We start from the raw sequence: 15,483 nt of genomic DNA on the forward strand, positions 1-15,483 counted from the left end.
TGTGTGACTGTCTGGTGCCAATTCATGCCTGTAATAACTATTATTACTCTCACACTGGCAATTTTAACCATCGGTTTGTAAAAGGTGTAGGTTTCTAAACACAGTAACTCTTCAAATACCAGCTGATCTCAACCCAAGAGGCATATTAGGCAGGGGTGTTTCTAAGATTTTTTTTTTTATATGGGTGTGGTGGTAATTTATCAGAAAGATATACAGTGTAGAAAACACTGGGTACTATTTCAGGCTCATGTGAAGCCCCACGCCCTCATCACTGATGTACAGGGTGAAAAGTGGCATGGCACGAGTTCAAAGATTTTGTATTCAATAACTTCCTTTTTTTTTTTGGTGCCTAACACCTAACAGTACAAAAGATTTGGCATCAAAATACACAAAGTACCTAATGTAAACATTTGTTTTATAGACTGTTCCTTTTCAGAATCATATACATTGTTATTGGATAATTACATTATCACTTTAATATTGCAGCTGAATACGATTTCAAGTATTGTCTAATACAACCTATTAAATTTACATTTCTATAAAAATATAAGAAACTTTAACCAAAGCTTTAAAATAAATGGTATCGTGCACGTGACATTCACTTTTTTTTTGTGGCATGAAGTGATGTTCCAAAAACCTCTACAAACAAACCAGAATATAATCTAAAATCTTTAGTGCTTCAGTTGAATCTCAGTGTCTGATTTACCTCTCCTTTTTGCAACTTTAATCTGAAAACGCCCCCACCACCCTATGTGCTATTGAAACACAAGAGTGATTTCAGTGAAAATAGGTTCAAAATCATTTAATAAACAACTGTTATTTGCAACATTCATGTTTGTATATTATTTGTATGTTGTCCATTATCCAGAATGGCCCTAATATCTTAAAAATACGTAATTCATGCAAGTAGGAACCAATATACGCAGATTTTGTTTTACCGGATGAGACACAAAGACGTACAAAGTTCAGCGGTTTCCCTGGCAACAGCATTACGTGAGCCATTTACGACCCACCGTTTATCGTGTGCTTTAACCGTTATGGACGGAGGGGATCGGAGTAAGAATCTTAATTGCATTAAATGGCATTAAATGGAGCCTGAGACGTGTGAAAATTAACTCTTTAATTTTGGGAGAAAAAAATGACAGACTTGACAGCTCGCGTTCATTTAACACTGCATGTGTTCGGCTAACGTTAGCAGATCTTTGCTTAGCTGGTTGAGCTAAAAGAAAACAAAACTAAAACGTGATTGTTCACGAGTGACCAAAACTTAAAACGTGTTTCAGTGTTAATGTCTTGTTTTTTGTCAAAGTTAGCACGTGGTACCTGGCTGTTTTGTCTAACAGTAAATGTTAGCTGCACGGGAGTTTTCACGTGTTTACTTCCTTTATTTTCAGATATCCGGAGTTCTGCGGGGAACATCGTCGATATGGATGAAGAGGACTTTGCTATTTACAGGTGGGTGATTGTAAACTGTCTTCTAACCGTTTGCAACCACCTGAGGTCGTGTTTTAAGTCAGTCATGTACGTCATTTAGCTTAAAATGACTTAAAAACCAAGAATTGCATGCAAAAGTTTAAAGTTATCGTGGATTTTCTCAACTCTGTGTCATGTAAACTGGGCCACACAGCAACACTGACAGAGCAGGAGCTGTGTTTTAGGTCCCAGGTTACGCTGATTTCTCCTTTTTTCTTCCTCCAGTTCTTCAGCTGCAGACATGGCCTTTGATGCAGTTATTGGCTGCATAGAGGAGATCGTCATGGGTAGGTTTAGTGATGAAATTGTGCCTAGAGTACATAGTTTCAGAAAATATAAGCGATGCATTCTCAATCACACTGTTTGTTAAAGAGAAATGAAATAAAAAGTATTGACACACAATTCTTTGTATGTGTAAGAGTGAAATGCGTAGAAATTTTCCACATGCTGCCTGTTAATGGTGAAGAGATGCTCTTTTCTGCATGTCCATTACTTTTCCTTTAGAGGATGATTTCCAGCAGCTTCAGCAGATTTTCATGGAAAAATATTACCTTGAGTTTGAGGACTCAGATGAGAACAAGCTCAGCTACACACCCATCTTTAATGAATATGTAAGTTTGGGCATCCCACTGTGGACAGATTTAACTCTCACATCCATACAGTGATTTTTTTTTATTTTATTTTTTTTAATGTTTCCAAACATTTCCAACACATAGCCTTAAATCAAAATCTTTGCTGTTGTGTAGGTTGACTTGCTGGAGAAACACCTGGAACAGCAGCTGGTGGAGAGGATTCCTGGCTTCAACATGAGCTCATTCAAAGAGTTACTCATGTAAGATGTGACATCAGACACTTTAACTCAGTGGTTCTCAAATCCAGGCCTCGTGGCCCAGTGTCCTGCAGGTTTTAGATGTGTCTCTGCTTCAACACACCTGAGTCAAATATAGAAGTCATTAGCAGGACTCTGGAGAACCTGACTGCATACTGAGGAGGTAATTCAGCCATTTAATTCAGGTGTGTTGAATCAGGGACACATCTAAAACCTGCAGGACACTGGGCCATTAGGCCTGGATTTGAGAACCACTGCTTTAACTCAACTCATGACAGAAAATGGAACCTTGATTGAAAGCAACCAGATGGCTTTTGAGTCAGTTACAGTAGATTTTGCACCTGTTGCTCATAAGAAATATTTTGCAGTAGACCACAAGGTGGCACACTAGTGCTCTGACAATGTGATGAGTAGACACTGATCAGGCATAAATTATGACCACCTCCCTAATATAGTGTTGGTCCCCCTTTTGCTGCCAAAACAGCAAACTGCGATGTGCTGTGTTTTCTGACACTTTATGAGAACCAGCATGAACTTTTTTTTTTTGGTAACTTGAGCTACAGTAGCTCATCTGTTGGATTGGACCACATGGCCCAGCCTTCCCTCCCTACGTGCATCTATGAGCCTTACACCTTTTAGTAGATACTGACCATTGCAGACTAGGAACATCCCACAAGAGCTGCAGTTTTGGAGATACTCTGACCCAGTCGTCAAGCATCACAATTTGGCCCTTGTCAAACTTGCTCAAATCCTTATGCTTGCCCATTTTTTTTTGCTTCTAACACATCAGCCTTAAGGAGAAATTGTTCACTTGCTCCTTACTATAGCCCACCCACTAACGGGGGGATAATCAGTGTTATTCACTTCACCTGTCAGTGGTCACAATGTTATGTGTGATCAGTGGATCTCCTTCCCTTGCAGGGAGCACAAAGAGGAAGTCTCAGGTGACATCTTTGACATGCTGCTGACATTCACTGACTTCATGGCTTTCAAGGAGACGTTTCTGCAGTACAGAGCTGTGAGTTTTCTGTGAGCTGGGGAACATCTATAAAACAGCTGCTCTTTAAATCTGTCCCTTTAATTTTGTCTAATGATGGGTGTATGAATCTGTTTGTTTCTAGACAAAGGAAGGCCGGGGTCTGGACCCGAGTCAGGTACTGGTGGTCACGCCTCTGAATCTTGGAAGCTTCAAACATGCCGACTCTGCTGAATCTCAGTAACCCAGATCAAACAAAACAAAACAAAAACTTGAATTGCCTCCTCCTCCAAATGCTGAAGCACAATTGTAAAATTGTGTTCATGGGCTTTGACAAAAGTATTAAATTCAGAGGCACCTCACATAAATCTATTGTCTGTACACAAAAGGCTCCTAATAGCAAATTTATATATGCACTTCTTTGTGTTTGATGTGGTGGAAACCAGTGTTAATTTAGTTGACAAAATATTTCCGTCTACCTAAAATGATAAAAATGATGACGAAATTAATTGACACTTTTGTCAATGAATGAAAACGAGACAAAAATGCTTGGTGGGGACGACATTCAATCAGAACTTATTAGATTTTGTGACAGGGCGGGACAAGTTAGGAAAACATCCAATCAAACACACAGTTGCACAAATTTGCTCTAAACCTGGGAAGACCAAACTAGCCTGTGATTGGTCGTTCCTTCCGATAAAACTAAGTTATGTAAACAATGTCAGCAGGGAGAAAGAGAAGAGCCGATGTATGGACACATTTGTCCTTTGACGTTGTGACAAACAAAACGATGTGTAAACCATGTGGGCGACTCTCTCGGGTAAAAACACGACAAATCTTAAACGACATCTGCAAACCAGTCACCCAGATCTCCATGCAAAGGTAAACATTTTAATGTCATGCAGGGTAAAGTGTTTTTCCCAGTTTAGCGTTTGTGTTTAGAGAAAATCTCCACACCGCGGTGGATTAGCCTTTCCTAATCTTAGTCCTGAACACTGCCCTGTACCTTTCAGAGCGTCCTGCTGTAAAACACTGTATTATCTCAGTAAGGTGGTGTTAATGATCAGGTGTGTGGGAAGCAGGTGAGACGCTAATGTTAATATTATTAATAATATTCCATAACTTTAAATAAATGTTTAATTTTGTGTAAATGTGTGACTAATTCAAGGGAACTGAAGAAAAGCATTTACATTTTACACCCTTTATATTTTAGTCGACTTAATCGACTGTAGATTTAGTCGACTATATTCTTACGATAATTTTGTCGACTGAAACTAAAACTATTCAGATGACTAAATTATGACTACAACTAAATTCCATTTTCGTCAAAAGACTACGATTAAGACTAAATCAAAATTTGCTGTCAAAATTAACACTGGTGGGAACAATAGAAGAGCCTCTGTCATAAAGTTGGAAGGTTTTCCTGACTTTCTGTTCACAACCACTTGACTGCATATGACTACTTAAAAAGAAAAAACACATTTCTTTCTTAAACTGTAATTATATGTGAGGGAGGCCTAACCCTGACCTTACAATCATTCTTTTATTTATGTGCAGTTGTTCTGTTAACATTTAGCCTTTACAGGAACTGCCTTTTTTGGAGAATAGGAACTAGAGTAATTTTTCTGCTGTCACTCTTATTGTGAAAGGCATTTAACAGATGTCCTTGTGAGCAGAGGAAACGTTGCACATGATTGAATGTTTTAACTCTCCTTGTTCTGCCTGATGTTTTTGTTAGCTTAGTAGGACTAATATTTGCTATGAAGATGTAAAGTATTTGGACAGTTTGAAAAGTCATTGAGTTTTGAGCTTGTCAAAGTAATTTTTCAATGTAAAGTGATTGTGTGTGTGTGTGTGTGTGTGCGTCTGCAACTAGTTTTTGGCACAAATTGTTTTTACTTGTTTTAACACATTTTTGTTCATTTATTTCTCTGTTGAAATGATATTGTTGTTACAGTTGTCCATAAAAATATATATATATATTTTCAAATAAACATGGGGGTGAAAAAAAGCCTCACTGATATCACTCAGTGGTTTATTTGAAGCGTGTAGTTGAGCTCTAGCACTCACTATAGGATTTCACCAATGTTCAAATTCTTGGTACAAAAAGACAGCATGTTTCATAAAGGCACATACAGTACAGCAGGAGATGAGCAGACTTTGACTTAAATCATAAAAAAAATGCACACCTGTGGAAAAATATTCGAATCAGAAAATGAGTCATTCAGAAAGTGTCATCTTGTCAGCTTCATGATTAAAATAATTTTGCTGCTTTTCATTTTCTTACCAATGCTTTGGTCTCTGTCGCTAATGGACTTTTAGTAATGTAATAAAAACATTTTATTGGTGAAAGGTATAGAAGCAGTAAAGGCTCTGTAATGCCCAGTAAACACAAAATACAAAGCTAACTTTCAGTGGTTGCTTCCTCATTTTCTCATTGATGGATAACAAACCGTACACACATTAGAACTACTGAACATCCAATTCTTTGGTGTTAAAGTTCAGACTGTCATAACTGGAATAAATCTGGCCTGGAGGTTGGAATTTGTGTTCCTCCTTTTCAAGCTAACATTAAATTTTTACATTTGCCGGTGGTCTCAGACTGACCATGAACACATCATGTATTCTTCCCTCTTCTGTTTAGCACATATCTGCCCTGTGCTTATATTTCCCTTCTTTTAATCTTAGTCACATTCAGTGCCTTCAAATTTCACTCTATGGGATTTTAAACACTTACTTCATGTACATGGTAATGCAAGTGTATTTTTAATGCAATTTATTAAGTGTGTTTTATTATTTATTGTTATTAGTAATATTATTGATGTTCTGAAGGAGGGACCTCAGTCCAGTATTTTTCCTGTTACTGGGATGGGTAAAAATTAAACCACCGCCTGGAACAGGTTTCGTCTTATTGTTAGTATCTGGGTTTGCCTTAAGTCAGGATTTGGGTTAAATGGGTCAATAATCATCAGTGTCTCAACAATGAACTATGCTCCTGGGAGTAGCACCGCGGGTTCCACAGTCTTAAGTCGGCACCGTGTTGGTGGCAGCGTTTCCTCCATCTCCCTTCCAGTCCAAATAGGAGAGGAAAGCACTGGCCCCATACGCCACGGTCACCACAGCACCAAAGAACTGGAGAGAGAGACCGAGAGTGAAGGGAGGCGGAGAAAAAACAGTTAAACCACTGAAATGACTTCAACAAGTAGAGCAAAAGTTTGAATCATGAATCACAGACATATATTTATGAATTTATGAACATCTATACCGAGCCCATGTACTTGTGGTTTAAGAGGTTTGACAAAGCACTAATGAGCCATAAACTCTATAATTTTGACAGGAAATGCCTCAGAGGCAGTAGAGTTACTGATAAGAGTGTGCGATATGAAGAGCACCAGAGCCATGTGTGTTTATGTGTAAAGTCATGTGCTAAATGCGTCTACTATAGCTGTAAACCAGAACAGACTTTGACCTACAGACGGAACTGTAACACACACACTGATGTGTGTGTGTGTGTGTGTGTGTCTTAGTCACATATTAAAGTTTTAGATTGTGTGTACTTGCCACAGCCTGATAGGCAAATGTGAACAGAAACACACAACAGTGATGGAAGCGTGAAGGAGAAGCGATGTTTCTTCTGCCTTTGCAGTCATACGCTCACCTGCCACTTTATTAGAGACATCTGTTCAACTGCTCGTTAATGCAAGTATCTAATCAGGCAGTTACATGGCAACAACTCAGTGCGTTTACATATGTAGGCATGGCCAAGATGACCTGCTGAAGTTCAGCCGAATGCAGAAGATGCCACACAGATTGGTCTGAGTATTTCAGAAACTGCTGATCTGGGATTTTCCCACATAACCATCTCTAGGGTTTACAGAGAATGACTTATTGATGCCAAAAGTCAGAGGAAAATGACAAGACTACTGGGAAGGCAACAGTAACTGTGTATACCCATCTTCTGATGGCTGGTTCCTGCAGAATAAGGTGCCATGTCACAAAGCTCAAATCATCTCAAACTAGCTTCTTGAACATGACAGTGAATAATTCACTGTACTCCAATAGCTTCCGCAGCCACCAGATCTCAATCCAGCAGAGCACCTTTGGGATGTGGTGGAACGGGAGATTTGCATCACCGGTGTGCAGCTGACAAATCTGTAGCAACTGTGTGATGCTGTCATGTCAACATGTACCAAAATCTGAGGAATGTTTCCAGCACCTTGTTAAAGCTATGCCACGAAGAATTAAGGCAGTACAAGGGTGTAGTAAACCAGTATTAGCAAGGCATGCCTGATGAAGTGTCTGGTGAGTGCGTTATCACAGGGTGTGCTATGTTTGCTGCATATTGAACTAGTTTGTGAGAGAGTGTGAGTGCTATCAGACATCTTACTGCAGCAGCTGCCAAATGTTCGTAGAATGAAAATAGTTGGTATTGAGCCACATGTGTTGCATTGGTCAAGAAGGCGGTGATATAGAGGACTGTGGCTGCGCCATTATAAACCATGACCTAGAAGAAATGGAGAAACCACATTGCACATTGCATGATCGCTGTCCTTTCATCAGTCTTTTCTCATGTGACCCTGAATATTTCTTGCTCTCTGACAGTATACATTTACATACATGTCCAAAGGACAAAAACAAAGAACACTCTCTGTATAACCTGGAATAAACAGTAATTTATAAATCTATTTTTTCTCTCCATTTTTCTTTCGTCTCCCCTGTCCCTTACATACCGTCAGGGGCCATGGGACAGTAGGCAGTTGTTGTGTGACACTGAACAGGATCACGAAGAAGAGGATGGTGGTGAGGATCCACAGAGTGATGGCGACAAACAGTACCCAGCCATATGCTGGCACCACTGTAGCAAGGGTGCTAGCTATCAGTGTCCAGTGGAGCAGCCCTAAAATCTAAAGAGATGAAAGGGAGATAAACCAATTAAGAGTGAGATGAAATGAAGGTGCTAAAAATAAAAATATGTAAATAGTTAATATGCTTAAAAAAAAAAAAAAGTCCCGAATGGTAAATGGACTGACAGTGTGTTTATGTAGTGCTTTTCTACTCTCGCTGAGCACTCAAAGCACTTTCTATGACAAGCCTCATCTAATCATGCACACATACAAGTGCTTCTTTCTATACCTAAGTGCCTTGTCTAACATTAGCACACACCCACATGGATGCATCAGAGGCAACTTGGGATTCAGTATCCTGCTCAAAGATACCTAAAGATGCTGACCGGAGAAGTCAGCGAGAAAAACACTGACCATCCAGTCTAACACCTCCTGAGCCACAGTCGCCCTGAATACCTATTATGAAATTGCTGTGCAAGTTGGACCATGCATAATTTTATCCCCTTGACCTCCATCAACTGAATATAGCTGTTAAAGGAGGGTTGCAAATTGTTTTTGAGTGTATTTTTGTACAAAAAAAAAAAAAACCCTAATAAGTTTGTGCTTAGTGAGTATTATTATATCCATTAATCCCTATCATAAATTCACTGGGCTCTTGGGAACATTGAACCAAGTTCTGGACCATAAACTGTATATAAAAGATGGATGTAATGACTGAGACATCACCACTGTGGACTCCAGTTTAAGACATCAGGAGATAGCGGTGGATCTGACTGAGAAACTAACGCCACAGCATGCTGGTAAAGGATGCTGTGGCCAGTCACAAGGTAGTCACCTCATTAGGCATCAGTTTTAATCTAATTAAGAACCATAATTTACATAATGAACGTCATGTTGTGTTTAAGAAGAAGCTATGATGAAGTTGATATGATTTCTATGTATAAATGTTACACATGCAGCAAACACTATTTCTTGCAAACTGGTTAATGTAAATTTATTATCGACTCTCCTTTAAGATATGTTTATTTTTCTATCCACCAACTTCTGAGGGGAACATCAGCTGCTAAATGCTTTGCTATGGTCAGCAGTGCTTGACTTGCATGATGATCCTTTATTTAGTTTGAGCACTTTCACATCCCGCATGAGTCTGTGACCATTTCCCTTCTTACCTAATTTCCTAATTTCATCGCATCGTTCTTCTGTTTTTATTCAGATTGTGTCATTTTTGTTTTTTTTTTTAATTTTACATGGAGTTCAATGCACTGACAAGGCCACCGACTTACAGATAACCTTTATGTGAAAGGTTTTGTGTTAACAGCATTCACAAATCTTGCCAGCTTTTGGAGGAATAAAAATCATGATAAAAGTCAGTCTGGCTCCTCCTTTAAAAACACACGCACACACACACACACACGCGCACACACACACAGGGCACCTCACCTTTTCCTCTATGCTTGTCTTTCTGCTTTAGTCTCATGAGAAAGGACATAAAAGGACTGTCCATTATGTATAACGAGATCAGGTTTCCCTTATTACACACCTGATACACACACGCACACACAGCAAGCTCTCAAAAGTTGACTTTTACAAGGCAACTAGCTCTTCTGAGCTGAAGAAACAGGAAATTATTTTAATTTCCCTAAAACAGTAAAATCCAGCTATGATTTGCATGTTGGATCAATGCTGTCATACTACTATTTATACTGCCAAAGTTCACCAAAATCTGTAAAGAATTTGACTGAAACATAGATCATCCACCTTTGATTTAAAAAAAAAAAAGCAAAATAGTCTTAAGCTAAAGGAAGTGAGAATATTTAGATGACAAATCTGCATTATAAGAAGTGCTAAATATATCCTTTCATAGCCCATCAAACATCTAACAAGTTAAACTGTGCAATCTACCACAAGACCCAGAGTTTATGCATTATGCAAATGCATTTTATAATGGCATATGCAGGGCATAATATATATTAATATTGCATCAGGACCTTGAGGCCTGAAACAGGAGACTATCACGTTCTACTTATCAAATACTAAAGGCAGGTGGAACCGTGCAGCAATGTAGCTCACGATTCAGTTGATGGAAATGTTAATTTACTGAGCTTTGTCTCTATTTTATGGTATGAAAATGGTGGTGTAATTTATTTATCCAGTGTCAATGCAAAATCAGGTTGCTCCGTGTGAAATAAGCTAATCAAGGTGACTCAGCTTTTTCAGAAGGAAATGTTGCTGACTGCTGAAAAAGACTTTGGCTGAAATTAAGCTAATTTAAATAAGCAAAGACTTTCTAAAAACTGTCCTTGAGGCTTTATTTTTTTAAACCACTGCATTGCATTGTGCATATATTGTACATAGCCTCTATTATGAGGTGCTAGGAAAGTACTTCAAAGTTGACCAGCTGTACTTATTTTCAGCTCTTTGTTTTTGTTGTTGCACTGTTCTAGGTTTGCTAGACTACTTTTACATTCACTGATGTCATTATCCAAAATATTTACCATGTTTAATATGAGCATCGACCATTATATAGGTATAACTGCTGAAAGAAATTATAGGAACACTTTTTAATCAGGGTATAGCATCAGGCCAGTTCAACTTCAGGGATATTGATCTGGTCAGTTAGGTAGCAGAGGGGGTTGTTAATCAGTTTCAGCTGCTTTGGTCTTGATGAAACAGGTGTGCCAGCAGAGGCAACAATGCAACAACCCCCAAAACAGGAATGGTTTTACAGGTGGAGGCCACTCAAATTTTTTCCCTCTTCATCTTCTCTGACTGTTTTTTTTTTCTCAGTAGTTTTGCATCTGGCTAGGGTCAGTGCCACTACTGGTAGCATGAGATGATACTGGGACCCTACAGAGGTCTCAAGAGCATGGAGGAGATTCCAGGAGACAGGCAGCTACTCTAGGAGAGCTGGACACGACCAAAGAAGGTCCTTAACCCAGCAGCAGGACCAGCATCTGCTCCTTTGTGCAATGAGGAACAGGATGAGCACTGCCAGAGCTAGAAAATGACCTCCAGCAGCCACTGATGTGAATGTTTCTGACCAAAACATCAGAAACATACTTCATGAGGGTGGCCTGAGGGCTAGTTTTCCCTGTGCTTGCTGCCTGGCATCGTGGAGCCTGGTTGGCATTTGCAATAAAATACCACAGATGAGAGCAGGTTTACCCTGAGCACATGTGACAGATGTGAAAGGGTCTGGAGAAGGTATGGAGAACATTATGCTGCCTGTAACATTGTTCAGCATAACAAGTTTGGTGGTGGGTCAGTGATGGACTGGGGAGGCATATCCATGGAGGGATGCACAGACCTCTACTGATGAGAGTATACAGGCAGTTCCTGGAGGATGAAAGAATTCATACTACTGACAACCCCCCATAATCAGGACATTATGTTTCGTTGCCAGGTTCCTCCTCAGTCTGTGCAGGAGCTCAGTGATGCCCTGGTCCAGATCTGGGAGGAGATCCCCCAGAACACCATCTGGTGGTTTTGCTTAAGGAATTGGTGGAAACCAAAGCAGAATGTTTGGTCACAAACACAGCTCCAAATTAATGCTAAAGCTGCTCCATACAAGCGTGAGGCACACATTCACCTCACAGTATATGTTTTATGATTATGGCAGTAATGTGTTGGTTTATAGTTGAGTTGCCAAAGTTATTACAGGCTTAAGAAACAAACACGCCTGCGTGCTTCTTAGTAACCTTTGGAAAGCATGACCCATTTAAACACTAAAGACCATAAATCCCACAACAGCAAAAAAAAAAAAAAAAAATCATCTCACACTGATTATGTAATGATCCTGTTAGTGTCCTGAATGCTAAATGAAGCAGTAAAAGACAGAACTACTGTACAGGTACCTTACATCTGGGCAGAAATATTTTGTCAGTTATTTTAGTGTTACTCAATTACTCACACCCAAGCAACTAGTGAGGAAAGCCTGTTTATAAGATACATTAACACAAACACTCTAAAGCCACTCATAAGCCAGGGATTCAATAATTCAACTAAAAAGGTGCCATCTGTGCCTACTGTTGGCAATGTAAATGTTAAAAGACTAAATTAGGTGATTTTTCTGGGTTAAAAAGTAAAGCAAAGGCTTTATGACTCCTCAGTGCTGATTTTTAACTGACCTACTACTACAACAGCGACACCTTGAAAGATCAGCAAAAACCACAGCTAATAAAGCACGCAGAGGTAACAGGTGTTTAAAGTCTGCTTGTATACAGACTGAACATTAACAGTGATGCGTCTGTCCTTGAAGAGTGAACTGTTGTTCCTGCAGTTTCAGTGCAATAACGGCTTGATCAGTGCAGTGTGACAGGAGGGGACAAAGATCTCCCCTCAGTCATCTGGCTAGCCACGTGTCCTCTATGTGGACACAGTCAAGAGCAAATGCATAACAGAAAAGGGGGAAACGGATTGGACCGAGGCTTTTTACTGCTTTCTTATCACTTCTGCCCTACCCTGCTGCCTCCCACGATCAAGTGTTATCTAAAAAATGTAGTAATAAGCACATGCAGCGCTGGTCTTTTTTTTTTTTTTTTTTTTTTTTTTTTAGAGTTTATGGACACCCAGAGAGATTTATGGCGCATAAACTGAAGCTTGACACACATTCAAATTCAAATGCTGGTATGCTTACAGGAAGAGTTTATTACATGGTGTCATCTCCCTTTAAGTCAGCTGAAAATGATCCTCCCCAAAGTGCACATCCAAATGCTGAATTTGCCTTTGTTTGAGGACCATTTACTAAAAACTACAGTGCCCAGCTGTTTCAAGATCTTACTGTATGCATGTGTAATGCCATTATATGTCTTCACTAGGAAAATTGTGTCCTTTTTGACTTGCTATGTAAAGTACTAAGATGGACCGAAGTGCTGTTGGTTTAAGTTGGTAGAGGTTTCAGAATAGTAACAAACAGAGCAGAAGTTTGCCCTACTAAATAGAGCAGAGTGGAGGAAAGACAGAAAAGTAAAGATTTAGTTGGTTACATACACTTTCAACCATCATGAGGATGGCTGGGATGCTTCGGATAAATGACATGTCCACTCTGAAGGTTACGCTGGCAGCCATCCCTTGGAAGCTGTTCCCCTGGGAGTGAGGGACGCTGGTCTCTGTGGTAACCTTGGATGGGAAGTCTGCCATGATTGACTTCTCACAGAAGCTGGTGCAACAATAAGGAACTCCTTAAGAATCCTTAGTAAAAGCTTTTGATGAGAAATCGTTCTCCACCAGCAGGATTCACTCCTCAGAAAACACCCAAGTCCTTACATTAGCTGGAGGCACAAGGAAATAGGAATACTCAAATAGGTCAGGTAAATTAAAAATAAAAATACATATAAAAAACAGAATTGTTAAAAGTCTTGATGGCTAAAAAAAAAGAAAAAAAAAAAAAGAATTAAAAAAAATTGAAAACACTCCAAAGAGCTAAAGAGGAGCCCTCCAACTAGACCTCCAGGTTCAGGTATCAGCTGTCAGTGTCTCCACCTGCACTGACAGGTGTCTAATGGTGGTGGTGTGTGAGTCTCTCTACACCTTGCCTTCTCTCTTTCCCTTTCACGCCCCCCTCCCCACACACACACACACACACACACACACACACACACGTACAGAGTGTTTGGTCATCTCTCCATCTGCTCTGTGCACCGTCTTGGTACCTCCCATATGCTTTCACAGGTCTGTGGTGGCTTAGTCGTTAACATGTTTGAACTCTGGGAGGAGGAAGAAAAAAGTAACACAACACTTAAATACACACACTAGGTCAAATCAGTGGTGTTATCTAGGTGTGGGTTTCTCTTTTATGTGCTCACCCATATTTGTTCTTCACCTGTGGATTGATAAGAGGGGCTGACAAATGGCTGCATAACTGAGTTTAATAAATGACACATATGCAGTGATAGATGCTGTAAATATTTAACTCTAACAATCCTGCCACTGGTCCAAACTGTCAATGAGGGAGGATTTATGTGTGCTGTGAAAAATTGTAACTGGTTGACTTTAGCTTCAAAGGTTACGAGGACGAAATAAATGGAAAATAAATATATTAAAATAATGAATTTCAAGCATTTGGATCTATTAAACAAATAATACATAAATGTTACAAAAACAAGACGTAAACAAACAAACAAAAAAGTACATTAAAAAAAAGCAAAAACATAATAACCTTTTCTTGTTTGATGGATATTTAATCTGCCATCTAGCAACATGTTGTCACCAGCTGAGGTGTAATGAACACCAATTATTTGTACTCAAAGAATTTTCTGACGGTAATACAAAGCCATAAATTCTTTAGACGGGGATATCGTATCTTTTGATAGAATAAAAAGTTATTGTCAGAAGTGGGATTCGAACCCACGCCTCCAGGGGAGACTGCGACCTGAACGCAGCGCCTTAGACCGCTCGGCCATCCTGACTTGAGAGGACCGTAGGGCAAAATGTCAGTTATGTGGATTTCATAGCAGCTGTAGTTTTCTTCAGTTGTGACCAATTCTCGGCTTCCGCGCTAAACACGGAAACCTAATTCTGTTTGGCGGATCAGCGGATCCACTTTCGAAACTTTCCCGAGTCTTACGGAATGACTCCGTGTGAGACAGCGGATCACTCAGCTTAAAGATGTGCGTCAGGGTGCAAACTATTCTACGGAAGCAGCTTTTCCCCTAATTGTACGGTCCCTTTTCAAGGTAATTATTGTCAATAAAACAAAACTAAATCCAGAGGTAGTGCTACTTGCTTAATTAGCGGAGCGCCACACACATAATTTGTTTATAAGGCTGTTTCACACAGTGGCAAGTTTACATTACCCGACTATAGCAAAAATGATCAATTGTAAGGTTAAATTTAAGAACATCTTCATCAGTTCAAACATGCTGCTTCCCTGGATGAGTCTTCTCTCTTTCATTGTCTCCTGTGGGATGGTTGCCCTGTCTCTAACTTCTAATATTTGACGGTCTGTAGTGATCGACTCTGCAGAAAGTTGGAGAACTCCGTGCACCCATGAACCTCAGCATCCGCTGACTCCGCGCTTTGTCATTTTACTGGCCTACCACACTTTGTGGCTGAGTTGCTGTCATTCCCAATCGCTTCCACTCTGTTTTGATACCACTAACAGTAGTAGTAACAATAAACATTTTGGAAGCAGTGAGAGCGTCTGACTCACCAGCCTGAGTTTAAGTTTGTGTGCCATCTCATGGCATAAAAAAACAAAACAAAAAAACATTGATTAAATTCCAATTCTTTTATTTTTCCTGGTCCATGTGAACCATTCACACTCACATTCACACCTACGGGTCATTTAGAATGATCAATTAACCTGACCCCACTAATGTTTTGGTATATTGGCTTTCTTCTCATGTCGCATCCATCCATCG

At 39.7% G+C, this 15,483-nt stretch overlaps 2 protein-coding genes and 1 non-coding gene across 3 annotated transcripts; 1 reads left to right on the top strand and 2 right to left on the bottom strand.

Moving 5' to 3' along the window:
* The first annotated feature begins 962 nt into the window (after positions 1–962).
* Positions 963–3,978, top strand: arl2bp (ADP-ribosylation factor-like 2 binding protein). Its single transcript, XM_030731540.1, has 7 exons — positions 963–1,056; positions 1,395–1,455; positions 1,699–1,760; positions 1,978–2,084; positions 2,220–2,305; positions 3,224–3,320; positions 3,424–3,978. Exons 1-7 carry the CDS (start codon positions 1,038–1,040, stop codon positions 3,520–3,522), a joined length of 531 nt encoding a protein of 176 aa, XP_030587400.1. The 5' UTR covers positions 963–1,037; the 3' UTR covers positions 3,523–3,978.
* Positions 3,979–5,426: 1,448 nt separating this feature from the next.
* On the bottom strand, positions 5,427–13,567 carry pllp (plasmolipin). Its single transcript, XM_030731538.1, has 4 exons — positions 13,112–13,567; positions 8,009–8,182; positions 7,666–7,782; positions 5,427–6,410 (listed from the first exon to the last, which is right to left on the bottom strand). The coding sequence occupies exons 1-4, from the start codon at positions 13,259–13,261 to the stop codon at positions 6,303–6,305; spliced, it is 549 nt and encodes a 182-aa protein (XP_030587398.1). The 5' UTR covers positions 13,262–13,567; the 3' UTR covers positions 5,427–6,302.
* Positions 13,568–14,446: 879 nt separating this feature from the next.
* trnal-cag (transfer RNA leucine (anticodon CAG)) lies at positions 14,447–14,529 on the bottom strand. The gene has a single exon. It is a non-coding gene; the product is annotated as a tRNA-Leu (tRNA).
* Between the last annotated feature and the right edge of the window lie 954 nt (positions 14,530–15,483).

The sequence above is a fragment of the Archocentrus centrarchus genome, chromosome 6, assembly GCF_007364275.1.
Source record: "Archocentrus centrarchus isolate MPI-CPG fArcCen1 chromosome 6, fArcCen1, whole genome shotgun sequence".
Taxonomy (NCBI): Eukaryota; Metazoa; Chordata; class Actinopteri; order Cichliformes; family Cichlidae; genus Archocentrus; species Archocentrus centrarchus.

Coding starts and splice junctions, on each gene's coding strand:
- pllp (XM_030731538.1), bottom strand. CDS start 13,261: ATGGCAGACTTCCCATCCAAGGTTACCACAGAGACCAGCGTCCCTCAC. Junction 8,183..13,111: donor TCCTCATGATGGTTGAAAGT/GTATGTAACCAA, acceptor TCATCTCTTTAG/ATTTTAGGGCTGCTCCACTG. Junction 6,411..7,665: donor AACATTTGGCAGCTGCTGCA/GTAAGATGTCTG, acceptor CTCTCTCTCCAG/TTCTTTGGTGCTGTGGTGAC.
- arl2bp (XM_030731540.1), top strand. Junction 1,456..1,698: donor GAGGACTTTGCTATTTACAG/GTGGGTGATTGT, acceptor TTCTTCCTCCAG/TTCTTCAGCTGCAGACATGG. Junction 1,761..1,977: donor CATAGAGGAGATCGTCATGG/GTAGGTTTAGTG, acceptor CTTTTCCTTTAG/AGGATGATTTCCAGCAGCTT.